At 40.8% G+C, this 18,589-nt stretch overlaps 1 protein-coding gene across 1 annotated transcript in view; it reads left to right on the forward strand.

Annotated features, from left to right (window-relative positions):
- The window catches only part of LOC119720948 (multiple epidermal growth factor-like domains protein 6), a 53,016-nt gene that overhangs the window by 17,670 nt on the left and 16,757 nt on the right, over nucleotides 1–18,589 (forward strand). The window contains exons 16-31 of the mRNA XM_038190815.1: nucleotides 834–980; nucleotides 1,925–2,020; nucleotides 2,674–2,802; nucleotides 3,535–3,645; nucleotides 4,394–4,528; nucleotides 5,053–5,148; nucleotides 5,592–5,726; nucleotides 6,465–6,560; nucleotides 8,595–8,729; nucleotides 9,469–9,564; nucleotides 11,175–11,315; nucleotides 14,380–14,475; nucleotides 15,345–15,620; nucleotides 15,798–15,896; nucleotides 17,096–17,230; nucleotides 17,589–17,684. Coding sequence (XP_038046743.1) covers nucleotides 834–980; nucleotides 1,925–2,020; nucleotides 2,674–2,802; nucleotides 3,535–3,645; nucleotides 4,394–4,528; nucleotides 5,053–5,148; nucleotides 5,592–5,726; nucleotides 6,465–6,560; nucleotides 8,595–8,729; nucleotides 9,469–9,564; nucleotides 11,175–11,315; nucleotides 14,380–14,475; nucleotides 15,345–15,620; nucleotides 15,798–15,896; nucleotides 17,096–17,230; nucleotides 17,589–17,684 — 2,019 coding nt within the window. The remainder of the gene's footprint in view (nucleotides 1–833; nucleotides 981–1,924; nucleotides 2,021–2,673; nucleotides 2,803–3,534; nucleotides 3,646–4,393; nucleotides 4,529–5,052; nucleotides 5,149–5,591; nucleotides 5,727–6,464; nucleotides 6,561–8,594; nucleotides 8,730–9,468; nucleotides 9,565–11,174; nucleotides 11,316–14,379; nucleotides 14,476–15,344; nucleotides 15,621–15,797; nucleotides 15,897–17,095; nucleotides 17,231–17,588; nucleotides 17,685–18,589) is intronic.

Below are 18,589 nucleotides of genomic sequence, written 5' to 3' on the forward strand. Positions count from 1 at the left end.
AGGTTTGGCTTAAAGTAAACGACGACGGTATTGTTGTAGAGTGGTCCATCACAAGTTAGGTCACAAGTAAATCACCAGACCGCTCACAAGTCCAGTCACTATTAAAGCCCTTAGCACACCTCTCCAATTTTACCAGTTCACCGGATCGATCACTCTATCACGAGTACATTTTTTCACCGTTGCGGTTAGACCGCAACATACCCGCACACCTTCCCAATTCCGTTCTATAATTAGTCAACTGATTATCAGTCACATGATTATCAGTCACATGATGACAAAATGATAGCCATCAATTTTGAATCATTTGACTTCCTTCAAGAATCTGATTGGTTTACATTAATATCACATCCGGTGAAATTGGAGTGCTGCCCGCACACCTTTCCAAGGACATCGGATCTGGTGAAATCGGATGCGAAAAAAATCAGACATCATTGATTTCATCCGGTCTCCCAGTGTACGGTCAGATCGGTCTGAATTTTCAGCGCACACCTCTATACGACAGCCGATGATACGGTGAACTGAGAAAGGTGTGCGCCGGGCTTTAAATGGATGAACAGTAGCAAAGGAATGCTCATTGCCACAGTTTATTGAATAGCTTGTGACTTGACTTGAGATTTGAAAACTTGTAAGGACTTGTGATTCACTCCACTACAACAATGAATGACGGTTCAGCCAATGCTCAGAGTGTAACAAAAATGTATTTAATTTTGAAAACTTTATCATTGCGATTTTATGAATTGCAATATGTGTGAGTGAACATAGTGGACACCTAGTACATGAAAAAAAAAACAATTGTAGCATTCACTCTCTGAACCCAAACCTTTGCCACCCAGTCCGAGATCGCCCCAGGATCCCGCGAGTATGTCCAGTCATCGAGGGAAGTGTCGGAGGAATTTGCAGCGAGGAGTGTGGTGAAGAGAACCCTTGTCCACAAGGGCGGATGTGTTGCTCCAATGGATGCGGGCACAGCTGTGTAGAAGGTAACAAGAATTTGATATGAGCCATGTCACAGTGACAAAACTAAATTTAGTAATTAGTGTATTTATTGAACTTGTTTTGATGCAATTAAAACTTGAGTGGACCATTTGCAGCTATCCAAAAAGTAACACCAAATTATTGTTAACAATCTTACTTGGTTTAAAGATAGTAATGACACTAAACTCCCTGTGAAAGGATTCCTTCTGGCATGCTTTCATTTTGAAGAAAACAATAAATGAAGGTCATTTCCAAAGATGTGGAAATTTTTGGAAATTTCCTTTTGTTGTTGATTTGTAATTGGGCAAATCCGTGAATGGCTGCAAGCGTTGACATGATGCACATTCTACCGATAAAACGTTCAACAGATTTAAAGATGCGTGCCCCATACTCTTCGAATTTAAATTTTCTTTTTTTTACGAAACACACTTTACTTTTCCTGATTTTTCGCATCTGCAACCCAATGACACAAATGAACCCACCTTGCGAGAAATTATTCAAATTTTGTAAAGAAAAAATTCAGTAACTAATCATATTCGTTTGTTGTCTCATTCATAAGTAATTAGCTTTTCTAGGAAAGTAGCAATTGAAAAACAAACCTATTTTTCGGGGGTCAGACTCAAAAAAGTGTTTTGTTTTGGTTTATATAAATCACCATCTCATTGGTCTGTTGCCCTGTTGGTCCTCAAAATGCAATTTTTTTAGACCGTTTAAACTTTCATGAAGTGTTGGTGTCTTTGTAAAAACAAACCCTGTAATTCTTTCAACTACAACATGTAATAGTAAGGATTTTTATGGGCAAATTTGAAAAAGTTGGATTCAGCAAAAAAATATTTTCATATCCAGGGCGTATGGTCAGAACTCTGGATGTGTGTATACATGTACAATAAAAGTCAGATAACAGCAGCAAACAAGGTTCACCCTGTGTGGTTTGCTTTTCATTTTGTAGGTTGCCTGCCGGTGATGTGTCGCATGCGCTGTCCCCACGGTTGGGCACGGAATGCCGAGGGTTGTGAAATCTGTCAGTGCAAGGAGGCGCCTACTGGTGAGTCAAAACAAAGTGGCCCATAGCACTTTTGAAAAGCAAGAAAGGGTCATTTTTATTACAAGGTTCAGTTTTAAGTAAAAATTCGGGAAGGGACGGGAATTCAGTTTTTATAGTTGAGACTTGAAACCCTCTTTGAGGACCTCTGTTTTGGGACATTTTTCAGCAATGAATTTTAACAGTTGCAGCACTTCAATATTAGTAATGAGAATGTAGAGAGGACATCATTGCAGCATTCCTCAATCAAAAAGTATGAAAGGCCCCAGACATTTCTCTCCCCCCCCCCTCTCAGGCCCCCCACGCCCCTCCCAAACCACTCCCCCTCCCCATCACTCCCCCAACACTCCCCCTCCCCCCTCCCATTTATTAACCAGTTTGTGCCGGATGCCGTGTATATACGCAAAGGTTTTACGGTATTTGGAACGGGTGACGGATAAACACGCAGGGAGCAAGGCCGGAAATATCTGTCAGTGACCCGCTCTCAGCGAGTGAGGCCGGAAATATGAGAGTGCTGCCCGAGGGTGATGACTTCAACTCGCCTGGCATGGAGGTCACCTAAAAAGTAATCCCGCGCCTCGTTCCGTTTTTGTCAAAATATTCCCGGCGTGAACTGGTTAAGTCTGAATGCAAAGTTCTCGTCTCTCTCCCCGCAGCTGTCGCGGTGTGCCCGCCTGTACCTGAAGGCCGCTTCGGGGCTTGCGTTGAGGATTGCACGGGGGATAATGAATGCCAGGAGGGTCACAAATGCTGCTCCGATGGCTGTGGTCATTCCTGCACGTTAGGTTTGTTTTGTTGTTGTTTTTATCTTGTGAATTTCGTTAAGTGTATGCACAGTGGGATACTTGCTTGATGTGTTGCAGATGGGCAATTACAGCGTTATGAAAGGCAGTGGAATGTCCGTAACAGAGCCAATTAACCATGATATCTAATTAATGATTCAGAGAAATGATCCAAAACTCCTAGTCTGTAATCTCCTTGACCATTACTAGATAATGGATGTAGAAGATTTGAAAAAAAACATGTTCAGGTTTATTCACTGAGCTCTTAAAAGCTCTGTTATGGACATTACCTAACACTGGAATTACTCACGTGATGTGTGAAAGTCAAAGTACAAAATTTGCTCCGTCTTTGGAAAAAAACACCTTAAATTTGGGCTTTATGCAGTCAGAGGTTTATAGTGTTTAGATTATGAAATATTTTAAAATCAATATTTTTCTTGGAGATAGCTGGAAATATTGTCTGAAGATGTACAAGTGTGCTTTTATGCTTTTACTTTTAAAAGAAATGGATTGTAAGGTTAATTAAAAGCACATTAAAAAGCTGTTGACATCTCCAAGTTCTATTTTTTAAGGTCTTCACATTACAAAACTTGTCGTTATTGCATGCAAATGAGCAAGTTTTTGAATAAGGGAATAAACATGTGCTTGGCCGGTATAAGTAAAAAAGCTGCAACAAGCCACAACAGAAGCACTGATGTTATTGATGTAATTTCTCCGGTTTTTTTTAAATTGCAGCCGTGACGCCGGAGCCTGTTTCGTGTTTGCCGCTCAGATGCAACCGTTACTGCCGCTTCGGTTTCCAGAAGGACGCAAACGATTGTCCGATCTGTGAATGCAGGGACAAAAGTAAGTATTCACGCCGTAAGAAAACAACTTTGAATAACTACTTAACCTCGTTTTGAACAAATGGTAAAGATGATAGGCGGATGGGAAAACAAAAATGCAAGAAATATCAGGTGTTGGTGTGATTTTTGTGGGTTTGGGGAGGTCATGCATGGGGAAACACAAGACTTGGAAACGTATGCGCAGAGAAAGCCAGGAACACAGAGGTGAAACCAGGTTAGGTGAAGAGGGAGTTCAGCTGTCGATTGGGGTGGGCAGTGGCTTAACTATGTTGGGGGGGGGGGACCCACGGGGTGCATGTGCCCCATAGCAGATGTCCATGCCCCACATATAAAAGCTTGAATTGAACAAACATACATATTGTTTGCCTTCAGTGTCTCCCCTTGAAAAATGTATGCACTCCCAGGTGCCTCCCCCCAGACGTTTAACCTCATTATGCACATGGAGGGGGGGGGGGGGGGTTGGCAGGCATGTTCTATTTTTTCTGCATGAATTTGCACCTTTTTGCGGTCCAAGGGGGGTGGGTTAGGCCCCTAAATACCCAGTATTTGTCTTCTTCGACACTGTGATTTTCTGAATATACAGCACTTCTTCACTTTGCCCCTTCCCCACCCCCCCCCCAAAAAAAAAACCCGATGGGAATGGTAGAATTTTGACATACCCCTAAAGTCCCAGCAGACCTGTTCCTGTTCTAAACATTACCTTTATATTGACATAAACCAAAAACATTTTCTCGTAATGTGTCGTTTAGGGGAAATCGCGAATGTTTGTCCAGTCATTGAGGGACAAGTCGGAGGCATTTGCAGCGAGGAGTGCGGTGAACAGAACCCCTGCGCCTCAGGACAGATATGCTGCTCCAACGGATGCGGACACAGCTGTGTAGAAGGTTGTTAATTTTGATATTTGCTTCTACATTTCATGGTCATTCATGTATCTAAAGCAATTATTAACCCATTAGGACTAGTACTACATTGTGTTATATTGTCTTTATTCACTGATGAATAAATAAAACAAATAACGCTCGGGCGAGTTTTGGGCGCTACAGGGAGTAATAGCTAGGGCGGTTTCACGCGCTTCAGTGACTAAAGGGTTAATAGTGTTTGCCTCAATTGTGAAAAAGTACTGTTATGAAAATTTTGTACCAGCACGTAATATGAAAAATAGTGACGCAATTTTTGAAATTACAATCAAACGTAATTTTTTTCTTCCTCCCTCACCCATAGGTTGTATATTCCCTATAACTGTGTGTTTACCCCAAATGTGTAAAAAGAACGATTATGAATTTTTTTTACCAGCACGTAGTATGAAAATTAATGAAGCAATTTTGAGATTTCAATCAAACGTTATTTTTTCTCTGTCCCCCTCTCCCTCCTCCTCCCCCCCCTCCCCCCCCCTCCCCCCCCCCCCCAGGTTGCCCGCCTGTTATGTGTCGCATGCGCTGCCCTAATGGTTGGGCAAGGAATGAAGAGGGCTGCGAAATATGTCAATGCCAAGGGGGCCTAGGTGGTAAGTCAAGAATTCCTTTAGTTTTTCTGAAACTTTTCAGCAAGATGCGAGAAAACCAGTCTTAGGAACATTGGCACTAGAACTCAAGAAAATATGAGGATACCTCATGTGTGCTGTATTCAAGCCTATGTGCATGCATGGCAGTGTTGTAGTTGAGTACATTTCCATGCGTAAGAGTACGAGTACGAGTACTTTGCCGTGAGTACCAGTATGAGTGCGAGTACTTTGTTGTGGGTGGGGGAGTTAGACTGTCAAATCCCAAGTATTGCTCTTGTTGACACTGTGCTATTTTTAATCTACAGCACTTGTTCATTTCCCCCCTCCCCAAAAAAGGGATGGAAATAGTACAATTGTGACATACCTCTAAAGTCCAAGCAGGCGGTTCCTGTTCTAACCATCACCCCAAATTGACTGAAACCTTCTTGTTGTAATGTGTCATTTAGGGGGAATCCCGAATGTTTGTCCAGTCATTGAGGGACAAGTCGGAGGCATTTGCAGCGAGGAGTGCGGTGAACAGAACCCCTGCGCCTCAGGACAGATATGCTGTTCCAACGGATGCGGACACAGCTGTGTGGAAGGTTGTTAATTTTGATATTTTGCTTCTACATTTCAAGATCATTCATGTATCTAAAGCAATTACTTAAAGGGAACATACAACATTTGCTTTTTCTGTAATTTTCAGAAATGGATGGATTTGGGGGTTAGTATGTTATAGCGAATATTGCTTCACTGAGCTGTTGGAAAGTTTTGTGTTCGTAGATGCTGAAAAACCAAGAAAACCAATCATGTTCCTGTAGTCTGGTTCCCTGACCCCTTTTAAGATGAAACAGAGCAATTTATAGACGTTGGGGAATTGTAAGGTCAGGGAACCAGTCTAGCTGGCTTGTACCCATTCATAAATGTGTAATTGATTGCAAACAAAACGTGGTGTAATTAAATACAGTAAATTGGTGGCAGTTTTTGAAGGAAAAAAAAATTTTTCCAACGCTGGTCAGCTGACCAGCGTCAGAAATTGATACCAAAATATCACTTTCCTTGAAAATAACAGCACACCAGGTGCCATGATTTTACAGGATGCTTAAAACTGTCATTCACTAACAGTACAGTATGGTATTTCATAATAATTTGGTAGTTTTGTTTTTTGATTTTTGCAAATGTTGTATATTCCCTATAACAGTGTGTTTACCCCAAATGTGTAAAAAGTACGGTTATGAAATTTTTTTACCAGCACGTAGTATGAAAATTAATGAAGCAATTTTGAGATTTCAATCAAACGTTATTTTTTCTCCGTCCCCCTCCTCCCCCCCCCCCCCCAGGTTGCCCGCCTGTTATGTGTCGCATGCGCTGCCCTAATGGTTGGGCAAGGAATGAAGAAGGCTGCGAAATATGTCAATGCCAAGGGGGCCTAGGTGGTAAGTCAAGAATTCCTTTAGTTTTTCTGAAACTTTTCAGCAAGATACAAGAAAACCAGTCTTCAGGTTTCAGGTTTCAGGTTTATTTCCATACTATAAGGTAATTCAGTTGAATAATATACATCAGGTAAACATTTTAACGAAACTTTGAAATAATAGTATGGGGAGGCCAGACAAGAAGCCGAAGCTTGTACTAGGTCTGCCCCCTTCACAAAGAATACATGTAGTTATACAATTCATGAATAATCATAGGATATATCAATAATATGTGATTACATTACATTAAATTCACGAGCTCATGCAAAACTTTACACACAAAAAAAGAATAAGTTACTTGAGGGAAATTTACCATCCTTGACTTTACATGTGTTGTTAATAATTTACTTGGCAATAAAGTAATAATTTTGCTCTTAATCACCATTGACATTAACCGTAGAGAGAAGTAGTTTTTTATAATACAATTTACATGCTCTAATTGAGGTCATTGGGCAGAGAGATCGAATTTTATTCCAAAGGAGGGGCCCCTGGTGTCGTACAGTTGAGAGGTGTAGAGATGTTCTAACTTTATTAAGATGAAGCTTATTTGACGATCTTGTGTCGTAATGATGAATATCTGTGTTCATTACAAAAAACGATTTAATATTCAAAGGCAGTATGTTTTTTTCAAAATTATACATCAGAGCACACAATTTATATTTATAAAGATCATATACAGATAAGGTGTTGAACTTAACAAATAGCGGGGCAGAGTGATCCTTAAAACTAGAACCATTAATCAGTCTTAAAGATTTCTTCTGTAAAACGAGCAATTTATCAAGGTAGGTTTTATGAGTATTTCCCCAGGCAAGTATACCATATTGAAGATGAGGCAAGGATAACGTATTATAAATTGAAAATAGAACACGGGATGGGACAAAATATCTAAGTTTTCTAAGAATACCAAGGTTGCGAGATATAAGTGTAAGGACTTTCTGACAATGATTTTTCCACGTTAACTTATCATCAATAATGACCCCCAAAAACTTACAGGAATCAACCTTTTCAATATGATGATTGTTAAAACGAATCTGAATACTTTTATCTACAATTCGATTTGTAAAAACCATCGTATGTGTTTTCTTAAAATTCAAAGATAATTTATTACATACAAACCACTCAAATACATTAGTAAGCTCATTGTTCATTATGTCAACAGCATCATTCAAATGTTTACTACTGTAAAATATATTTGTATCATCTGCAAATAAGATGAACGTCAGAAGTCGAGTAGAATTACAAATATCATTAATATAAATAAGAAATAAGATAGGTCCTAGGATTGAGCCCTGAGGTACACCACATGTGATTGGTTTGTAATTGGACTTTTTATTTTGCCAGACAACAAATTGTTTCCTATTTCTCAAGTAATCTTTAAACCACTCGAGTGCAGTACCTCTGACACCATATGTTTGTAGTTTATTAATTAGAATATCATGATTTATTGTATCAAATGCCTTGGAAAGATCCAAAAAAATACCAATTGTATGTTCACGTTTGTCCAGACTAGATGTTATTTTATCAACTAAATCAATCAAGGCAAGTTCAGTTGAATATTTGGCCCTGAAGCCATACTGAGATTGTGACAGTATGTTAAATTTAGCAATAAATTTAGAACATTGGCACTAGAACTCAAGAAAATATGAGGATACCTCATGTGTGCTGTATTCAAGCCTATGTGCATGCATGGCAGTGTTGTAGTTGAGTACATTTCCATGAGTAAGAGTACAAGTACGAGTACTTTGCCATGAGTACCAGTATGAGTGCGAGTACTTTGTTGTGGGTGGGGGAGTTAGACTGTTAAATCCCAAGTATTGCTCTTGTTGACACTGTGCTATTTTTAATCTACAGCACTTGTTCATTTCCCCCTCCAAAAAAAAGGGATGGAAAAAGTACAATTGTGACATACCCCTAAAGTCCCAGCAGGCCTGTTCCTGTTATAAACATCACCCCAAATTGACATTTACTGAAACCTTCTTGTCGTAATGTGTCGTTTAGGGGGAATCGCGAATGTTTGTCCAGTCATTGAGGGACAAGTCGGAGGCATTTGCAGCGAGGAGTGCGGTGAACAGAACCCCTGCGCCTCAGGACAGATATGCTGCTCCAACGGATGCGGACACAGCTGTGTAGAAGGTTGTTAATTTTGATATTTGCTTCTACATTTCAAGATCATTCATGTATCTAAAGCAATTACTTAAAGGGAATATACAACATTTGCTTTTTCTGTAATTTTCAGAAATGGATGGATTTGGGGGGTTAGTATGTTATAGCAAATATTGCTTCACTGACCTGTTGAAAGTTTTGTTTTCGTAGATGCTGGAAAACCAAGAAAACCAATCATGTTCCTGTAGTCTGGTTCCCTGACCCACTTAAGATGAAACAGAGCAATTTATAGACGTTGGGGAATTGTAAGGTCAGGGAACCAGTCCAGCTGGCTTGTACCCATTCATAAATGTGTAATCGATTGCAAACAAAACGTGGTGTAATTAAATACAGTAAATTGGTGGCAGTTTTTGAAAAAAGCAAGTTTTTTCCAATGCTGGTCAGCTGACCAGCGTTAGAAATTGATACCAAAATATCACTTTCCTTGAAAAATTACAGCACACCAGGCACCATGATTTTACGGAATGCTTAAAACTGTCATTCACTAACAGTACAGTATAGTATTTCATTATAATTTGGTAGTTTTGTTTTTTGATTTTTGCAAATGTTGTATATTCCCTATAACAGTGTGTTTACCCCAAATGTGTAAAAAGTACGGTTATGAAATTTTTCTACCAGCACGTAATTAATGAAGCAATTTTGAGATTTCAATCAAACGTTATTTTTTCTTTGTCCCCTCTCCCTCCTCCTCCTCCCCCCCCCCCCCCAGGTTGCCCGCCTGTTATGTGTCGCATGCGCTGCCCTAATGGTTGGGCAAGGAATGAAGAGGGCTGCGAAATCTGTCAATGTCAAGGGGGCCCAGTTGGTAGGTCAAGAATTCCTTTAGTTTTTCTAAAACCTTCAGCAAGATGCGAGAAAACCAGTCTTAGGAACGTTGGCACTAGAACTCAAGAAAATGCGAGGATACCTCATGCGCTCTGTATTCAAGCCTATGTGCATGCATGGCAGTGTTATAATCAAGTAGATTTCCGTGAGTGCAAGTATGAGTTTCCTTGCCATGAGTATGAGTATGAGTACTTTGTGATGAGTGCGAGTACTAGTACAAGACAAATGTAAGTATGAGTAGTTTCCAAAAATATGAGTAAATTTCAACATGTCACATGTTTTCAAGGGCTTTTTGCTGTCAAAGAGGGCATTAAGCCTCCCAAACAGTCAAAAACTAGTTTTTTTCAATGCAAGTAGCTCTTCAAATGTTTTGAATTCTTGCGAGAGAACTTTTGCAAGAGTACCAGTACCAGTGCTGTTTTATGAGGACGAGTACGAGTACCAAAAAGTGTATCATTAAGGAGTAGTACGAGTGCTACAACACTGATGCAAGGAGTATATGCTTGGAATGTCTTGATCTGAGTGCCAACATTCCCAGGAGTGGGTTGGAATCATCTTGTTGATCATACCATTCTACTACCACCACTGCAGCTTGCCAGGGATATGGACTGGCAGCATTAGAGGAACAAATTCCAAATCCAGCTTTTGACCAAGACAAGTAATATACATAAATCTCTCCAGGAATTCATTTAAAAAAAAAAATAGAATCCAGGGATGTAGTTGAGTCCATCACAATTTCCTCACAAGTCCCTGCAAGTCCATCACAAGCCCATCACAAGTCCATCACAAGTCCATCACAAGTCCATCATGAGTCCATCACAATTTCCTCACAAGTCCCTGCAAGTCCATCACAAGTCCCTGCAAGTCCATCACAAGTCCATCACAAGTCCATCACAAGTCCATCACAAGTCCATCACAAGTCCATCATGAGTCCATCACAATTTCCTCACAAGTCCCTGCAAGTCCATCACAAGTCCCTGCAAGTCCATCACAAGTCCATCACAAGTCCATCACAAGTCCATCACAAGTCTATCACAAGTCCATCACAAGTCCATCACAAGTCCATCACAATTCACAAGTCCATCGCAAATCTATTACAAGTCCATCACAAGCCCATCACAAGTCCATCCCAAGTCAGTCACAATTCCGTCACAAGTCCATCACAAGTCCATCACAAGTCCATCACAAGTCCATCACAAGTCCATCACAAGTCCGTCACAATTTCGTCACAAGTCCATCACAAGTCCATCACATGTCCATCACAAGTCCATCACAAGTCCCTCACAAGCCCATCACAAGTCCATGTTATTGTTCATCCACTGTTACTTGTGACTACACTTGTTAATGGACTTGTGATGTATTTGTGACTAGACTTGTGATGTATTTGTGACTAGACTTGTTAATGGACTTGTGATGTATTTGTGACTAGACTTGTGATGTATTTGTGACTAGACTTGTGATGGACTCGATAACATCCCTGCTAGAATCCAGTATTTTCACTGGCATCTGTAGGTTAAGTCTTTTTAAAAGTAACTCTACTTACTGCTTTCCGAATCCAAAGACTTATCAAGCCTATCGATCTTATCCTAGGCCTTCCAGGACCCCCAAGAGTTTGTCCAGTCATTGAGGGACAAGTCGGAGGCATTTGCAGCGAGGAGTGCGGTGAACAGAACCCCTGCGCCTCAGGACAGCTATGCTGCTCCAATGGATGCGGACACAGCTGTGTGGAAGGTAGTGTTATCATTTGAAATGTAATTTGATATTGTCCCATTTGTTCAAGATCATGCCATCAATCAATCAATCAATCTGCGTGCCATGTCGGATTCTGATGTCGGCGACAACCAGACACTCGTCTCTGTTCATACATCTCTTGATGACGTCCAGCACATTAACTCCTAAGCTTGTGTCATATCCAGGTCAGAGGTGTGCAACACTGTCGGCCCTGTGCTCACCCTCTGGCGACTTTTCCCATCAATGCGAGATGTGCCGGTTGACGTTTTCTTAGCACATGACGAAGAAAGCACACTTGCTGCATCAGAATGGCCTCCATTATTAGCTTCCTGGTTGTCTTGGCGAGTTCCAGAACTGTCTCGCTTCAGAATTTCTCCACCCTAATTGCAATATTAAATGGGAATAAAATCACAAGAAAGTGTGTTACAAAGTGTTTTCCTCCATGACTCATTTTTTTTTAACTTCCTGATTGACTTCCTACATTCACGCTTACCTGCAATTACTCATCCATTCATATTGTTCTTTTAGTATCACCACATAGTTACAAAGATGTATTTGGAGGCCTCTTATAAAAATCTTTGTAAATTATCAAAATTTAAATATTGTAAAGTCCTTGTTGCCTAGTACTAAATTAGCCCTATGCTTGTTCAATCTTCCAAAATCAACCAGGCGGTTTTGGAGGGTTTTGGATTGAGGCCGAATGGCCAAGAAGCGTCAGTTTATTTTGGCGGATGCATTGTATTGAGGTCGTAGGCTGTACCCTGCTAGTTTATGTTCAGCCATGCATAATTGAGGCCCACAATTCGGGCGATTCACAATGCAGTGCGCCACCAAGAGTTTGCCACGGAGAGTTCATTTTTCCTAGTGCATTGTGGGAGATGGTCGACAAATTTGCAGCGCTGGACATTTGAAATTGTTCGTTTTTTTTTCCGGTTAGTAGTTTCGTAAGCGTATGATTCGAGTATCTGTTTGCCCTTTTCTTTTCTTTTTATCAATATGGTGTTTTTTGTAAGGCGACAGAACGCTATGCCCCAGTCTATAACAAATAAGCTCAAGTTGTCTACTGACACTCATTCAAATGGGCCATGTTTTGTAGACCGTAAACTTGAAAACTTGACTCTCCATGGCAAACTCTTGGTGGCGCACTGCATTGTGAATCGCCCGAATTACTGAATACCATTTGTACTGCTTCTGGATATCATTGACACTGCCTCAACATATTAACAGTGATTGTTGGAGGATTTTGAAGGATTGAGGCAGTGGTCACCCCTCCTCAGAACAAATTCAGGACATAACGGATGATTTTGGAGAATTGAGGCTGAATTCAATTTTTTTTTTTTACATGGTGGCATTTGGAAGATTTTGCATGATTGAGGATGATTCCTAGCCCAAAAGGGCCTAGGCGGTTAGGGTCAATGCTGTACTGTTTACTTTGCAAATGTTGTTTATTTTATTTGATATTCCTTTGTTGACAAACTGTCCTCATGTCTACAAGATTCCACCTTCCTCACATCATGCATTGTAGGAAATCAAAGATTTGAGGTGCCAAGCAGAAAGTGTATTGAGGTCAATGGAACCTTTTTGTTTCTGAGGTCGAATTTTGGAATTTTGTTCTTCAAATCAACTGTTTTGTTTCCCCCCCCCCCCCCAGGTTGCCTTCCAGTGAGATGCCGTAAGCGTTGCCCTTTTGGTTGGGAACGGAATGAAGAGGGCTGTGAAGTCTGTGAATGCAAAGAGCCCTCCGGTAAGTCAACAAAAAAATAAAAACGCATATATATGAAACTTTTCTCCAAAATGGTAATTGTTTCTAAAGTCACAAATGATTTCTCTCCATACAGCCGGAGTTTTACCAAGGGTTTACTTTGAAAGTAAACTGATGAATGTGATGCGATCAAGCTAAATGAGTCGTTTGTCAGAATTTTTTATGTGGAGATACAGGCCAAAATAGGGCCACTTCATCACATCTCTTGGTGTTCCGACTTCCATAACTTTTGAACTACAGATGGTATCAGCATGCGGTTTTTACAGAAGTTATGCTGAGATTTCGCTCTTTTGAAATCTGTAATAAAAAAAATTGTTGAGCAGGGACGACAAACGACTCATGTAGCTCGATCGCATCACAAACAGTTTAAGAAATTGTGGATCCTATAAATCAATATGTGGATTAATATTAAGTAAACAAAAAATTGGAAATAAACTTGAGTTTTTGAAGAATCTGCTGATTGGAATTACAGTGGCCTCTACAAACCAAAGCAGTTTGAAAGGTTTCAGTGAGACTTATTTTTACAGTTCTTCCCCCCCCCCACCCTCGCCAAAACAAAATACAAAAATACCTGTTCTTTTGAGTTCTCAAAGTGCATTCCCTTTGAAGTTGAGACTAACCAAACCCTATTCTTGTCACCATAGGGGGAATCGCAAACGTTTGTCCAGTCATGGATGAGGTAGCGGTCGGGGGAATCTGCAGCGAGGAGTGCGGTGAAGAGAACCCTTGTGCCTCAGGACAGATATGCTGCTCCAATGGATGCGGGCACAGCTGTACAGAGGGTAAAAAATTACACAGCTTAGATATTATGAAAAGTTCCAAGCATAAAATGGCACTGCAGTGCTATAGTCCAGTCTATCACAAGTCCATCACGAGTCCATCACGTGTCCATCACGTGTCCATCACAAGTCCATCACAAGTACCTCACGAGTCCATCACAAGTCCCTCACGTGTCCTCACAAGTCCATCACGAGTCCTCACAAGTCCATCACGAGTCCCCACAAGTCCATCACAAGTCCATCACAGGTCCATCACGACTCCAACACAAGTCCATCACGAGTCACCACAAGTCCATCACAAGTCCTCACAAGTCCCCACAAGTCCCAATAAGTCCATCACAAGTCCTCCCGAGTCCTCACAAGTCCATCACAAGTCCCCAAAAGCCCATCACAAGTCCATCATAAATCCATCACAAGTCCATTGCAAGTCCATCACAAGTCCATCACAAGTCCATCACACGCACAGTAGAGTTTGATCTTATGTTGCCCAGAATTTATACCGTTCTTTGTCTTTTCCGTACAGGTTGCCGCCCGGTTCTGTGTCGAATGTACTGTCGCTTTGGCTGGGACAGAGATGAAAACGGTTGTGAGATTTGCAAATGCAAAGCACCCCCCTCTGGTACGTTCTGGTACATATTTCATGCTAAGCATTTTGCTTAGTACAGGAAATAGTTGCTTAACAAAAACAGGCTACCAAGCAAATTGTTGTTCAATAACTTTATTTGTGGTTGACTCTCTGGATTCATTGAGATCGTCGTTTTCTCACATTCCGTTTTCTGGACAGATTTTGTTGTCATTAGGTTTTGTTTGCCTACCGTTTGCTGCCATTTTGAATCCAGTTTTTAACTTGTGGTTCAAAAAAGTGAGAGTAAATGTGAAAAAAATGACTTGGTTTCAGGGTGCTACCCAATACTGATAATAGTCAGAATTGGCCATTCTTGACGAACTGCCCATTTTGTATCACTCTCCCAAAACACAAATGTAACACCTCATACATAGTTTTGCCAAATTGTTATCCTTGGGTAAGTGGAAAATTTTGTGAGGTTTCTGAGCTTGTTTTCATAATGTCTGGCACATTTGACAATGCCCCTATGCATTTTTTACATATTGAAAGACTTGTGTTTGTCGCTACTGCACGCCAGACTAAAAGAACATCTTTTGAAACTGCATGAGAAAGGGTCATTTTTTTCCTTTAAAAACTTGACACTAAACAGGTAATGTGATCTGACTTTTAAATTTTTGCGAGAAATCTAGTACCTTGTATTCATCGCGTCGGGTAGTTGCAGTTTGATAGAAGTTTTTGGATTCAACATTTGCATTTACTGAGCCAGTCTTAAAAGAGAAGTGGTTGAGAACAGTCTGCTCTGTCTTTCATCAGGTGAGACTTTTTGAGTCAGTCTCTTCACGTGGTTTCTCCGCAAAACTTTGCCCGAGGTTCACCCAACAGGCTGTGTTTAAAAAAAAAATCTTTGTAATGATTCTCTGTAGATTGCAAACCTCTGCTTTGTCGCCTGGGCTGCCGTAACGGCTACCAAACCGACGAAAACGGATGCGACATCTGCAAGTGTCGAGGCCATATTCCCACCACTTTCAGCATACCCCATAGATTTGTGCCCAGGAGAGACCCTCTCATGCCAGTTTGTCCCGTTCGGGATACGGAGCAGGCCGTTGGGGGGATTTGCAGCGAGGAGTGTGGTGAAGAGAACCCCTGCCCACTTGGGCGAATTTGTTGCTCCAACGGATGTGGACACAGCTGTGTAGAAGGTACTGTTATATGATGTAGCCAGATCTAAGATCCATTGTCAATTGCACATTTTCAAATTGCCTTTATGTACCCCATACCACTGGGTTTTGAGAGTTTGTTTACGGAAGACAATGTAAGATTTTTATTTAGTTGTTTGGTTTTTTTTAACAAAGAGATCTTTTTGTCTCCATGCCTAGGCTGTCGTCCAGTGTTGTGCCGCATGTATTGCCCCTATGGATGGGACACCGACGAAGAAACAGGCTGTGAAATCTGTCAATGCACAAGACCCACCACAGGTTAGTCAAGGTTCAATGTATATAGTCACCAAACATAATACTTAAAGTGATACGTTAGGGACTTCACAGGAATAATCAGTTCCTCACAGGAATAATCTACAGCAGATTTCAATAAACAGTGCGTAACTTACGCCATACATAGCACTTACTCAGCAAATTTGTTGCGCAGCTGAGCAGTAAACTTACCATCGATTTCATGAAACTTGGCGTAGCTGTGCAATGTTTAAATAATTGAAACATCTTGGACGAGGATAATAACAGCATTTACGACAGCTGTTTGTGTATGCTTTTGTTTGTTCATGAAACAGTTGTTGAATCACTACGCCAGCAAATTTCAAAATATTTTTGTTAGACTTTCTTCGGAATCATGCAGTAACTCTAAAAACAATTTCACGAGTAGAATAGCAATTATTTTACTTCAAATAAAAAGCTGTGAGTGTCTTGTATCAACCTTGATAAGTTGTGCACTAGAAGGCTCCACTACAGTCACGATTTACTGATAAAATAGGTCATTTTCAGTCGCTACGCCACAACTTACACCACCTAAAATGATTGCGCAAGTTACGCCATAATTTGTGGCGCAAGTCAGGGACTCTCACACTCTGAACCTTTAGTGAAATTGTCATAACTGAAATGTTGCACAGCGTGAAATGTTGTGCAGCTTGCGCCAATAAATTGTTCCGCAAGTGGACTTATGCCATTGCGTACAGTTTTGTGAAATCCACTGCAGTTCCTGGTAAAAGAAGCTACTACCAGCAGCCAAGTGGAACATTCCAAAGTTTCTGTGTCAATCTCTTATTTCTCTTACTCATAATAATGGACTCTGGAAATAATTTCAGTGCCCTGAGATGTTTTCAGTGCCCTGGAAATATTGAGAGAGAAAAAAACACCACTGTAAGATAAGTCAATGGGTCTAATCAGACCTACATGTAAATAAATCACTGCTTTACACTATAGTCCCCTCATCCTAAATCAAAAAAGAAAACAAAAATGGTGGTAAAACATACTGCTCATGGACACAAATGTTCCCCAGGTTAGATGCAGAACTGTACAATTATTCATAGAAGTCTCAAATTTGATATGCGATTTGTACTTTACTTGCTTGGCACCTTGAGGTGACAGTTCAGGAATCTGCATCCTTTGGACCATTAATTGCAATTTCGTCTAAAAGGGAAGTCTCTTATTTTTCTTTTTTTCAGAGCTTGTCTGCCCAGTGGTACCTGCGCAAAGACCGGTAGGTGGCATCTGTACTGAGGAATGCGGACGTGATAACCCCTGCACGGAGGAGGGTCATACATGCTGCAGTAATGGCTGCGGACACACCTGTGTGCAAGGTACACATGTTGGGCGCATTTAATTAGCTCAACCGGATCAACTCGGGTGGAAACACATCACACGCGTAATTGTTAGATCACTATAGTTCATGTCTATACCCTCTCAGGCCTGTGATTGTTGTGTGTTATAAAACTCATATTGACTGGCGTTGGTCGGTCACTAATCCATATGTCCATACCCTCTCATGCCTGTGATTGACCACAGGAAGGCCATATTTTTCTGAGGCCCAATAAAACCTTCGTACGCTATAATGTGGTATAATATCATCTAGACTTGATGTTTACACTTAACATGTCCATGCTAATTTGGAAAGGAAGTCGGGCTTGAAAGGCTCTTTTGCTTTGTAATCATTTGTAGGCTGCACGCCAGTAGCGTGTCGACGCCGTTGCGAGCACGGCTTTGCAACGGACGAACGAGGTTGCGAGATCTGCTCCTGCGCTGCCCCACCTCTCGGTGAGTATGGCAAAAATGGTTTTGGATGAAGCGGGGAGGGGCATGTTGGACGAAAAACCCTGAGAAGACCTTTGCCTTTTACATCACATGCATTTAAATCCAATCCTGGAATATTATAAACAAAGACAAAGTTTTATAGAACAGTGATCACCATGCGTGCATAAGTTGACCTCATAAATTTGCACACGCTCAGATAGAAAACACATTTAACAATTGTTGACTGCTGTGATATGATGTTTGTAACACTCGAGGGGCACATATTCGCCGAGGGTGCTAAACGCCCCAAGAGGTTAAAAACGGCATATATATCGGCATAATAAAATAAATAAAACGGCATAATAAGATAAATGGTCGCTACGTACTGTGTGAGAAATAGATTAAACCACTGCAATGTAACCTAAAGTTTTTGATGACCAGCCGGTATGCCGGACATGAGACTAAGTTGTTGACGTTGCAGTTCTCAGTGCGCGAAGCTAGCGTGCTGGTAGGTTCCATACATGCACGCAATGCACGCAGTGAATGCAGTGCGATGTCATGATCTCCACGTAAAAATGGATGTAAGTGTGTGACATGTGTTTTTATAGACCAGACACATGGCTGTTTTAGACCAATGAAATTACAGTTTCCAGCGCACGATATTAACAAAATACATTTTTTGGCTGCTAAGGTTATTTTCCATTACATACATTTTTGGCTACTAAGGTATTTTCCAATGTATTTTATTTATTTTTGAGAATTTGTTTTAAATTCGGGTGTCTGCAACCTTCTGACATAACAGCACTTATTTTGGGTAACTTATGTGGCTCTAATGTGGCTCTACCTGAATTATTGGCAGCTGTCAAATAATCGGAAATTTGTAAAGTAATTGTTCCTAAATGTGGGAGGATTTTTTGTCTGGTGTCTCA

Source organism: Patiria miniata, unplaced genomic scaffold (assembly GCF_015706575.1).
Source record: "Patiria miniata isolate m_02_andy unplaced genomic scaffold, ASM1570657v1 HiC_scaffold_9, whole genome shotgun sequence".
Taxonomy (NCBI): Eukaryota; Metazoa; Echinodermata; class Asteroidea; order Valvatida; family Asterinidae; genus Patiria; species Patiria miniata.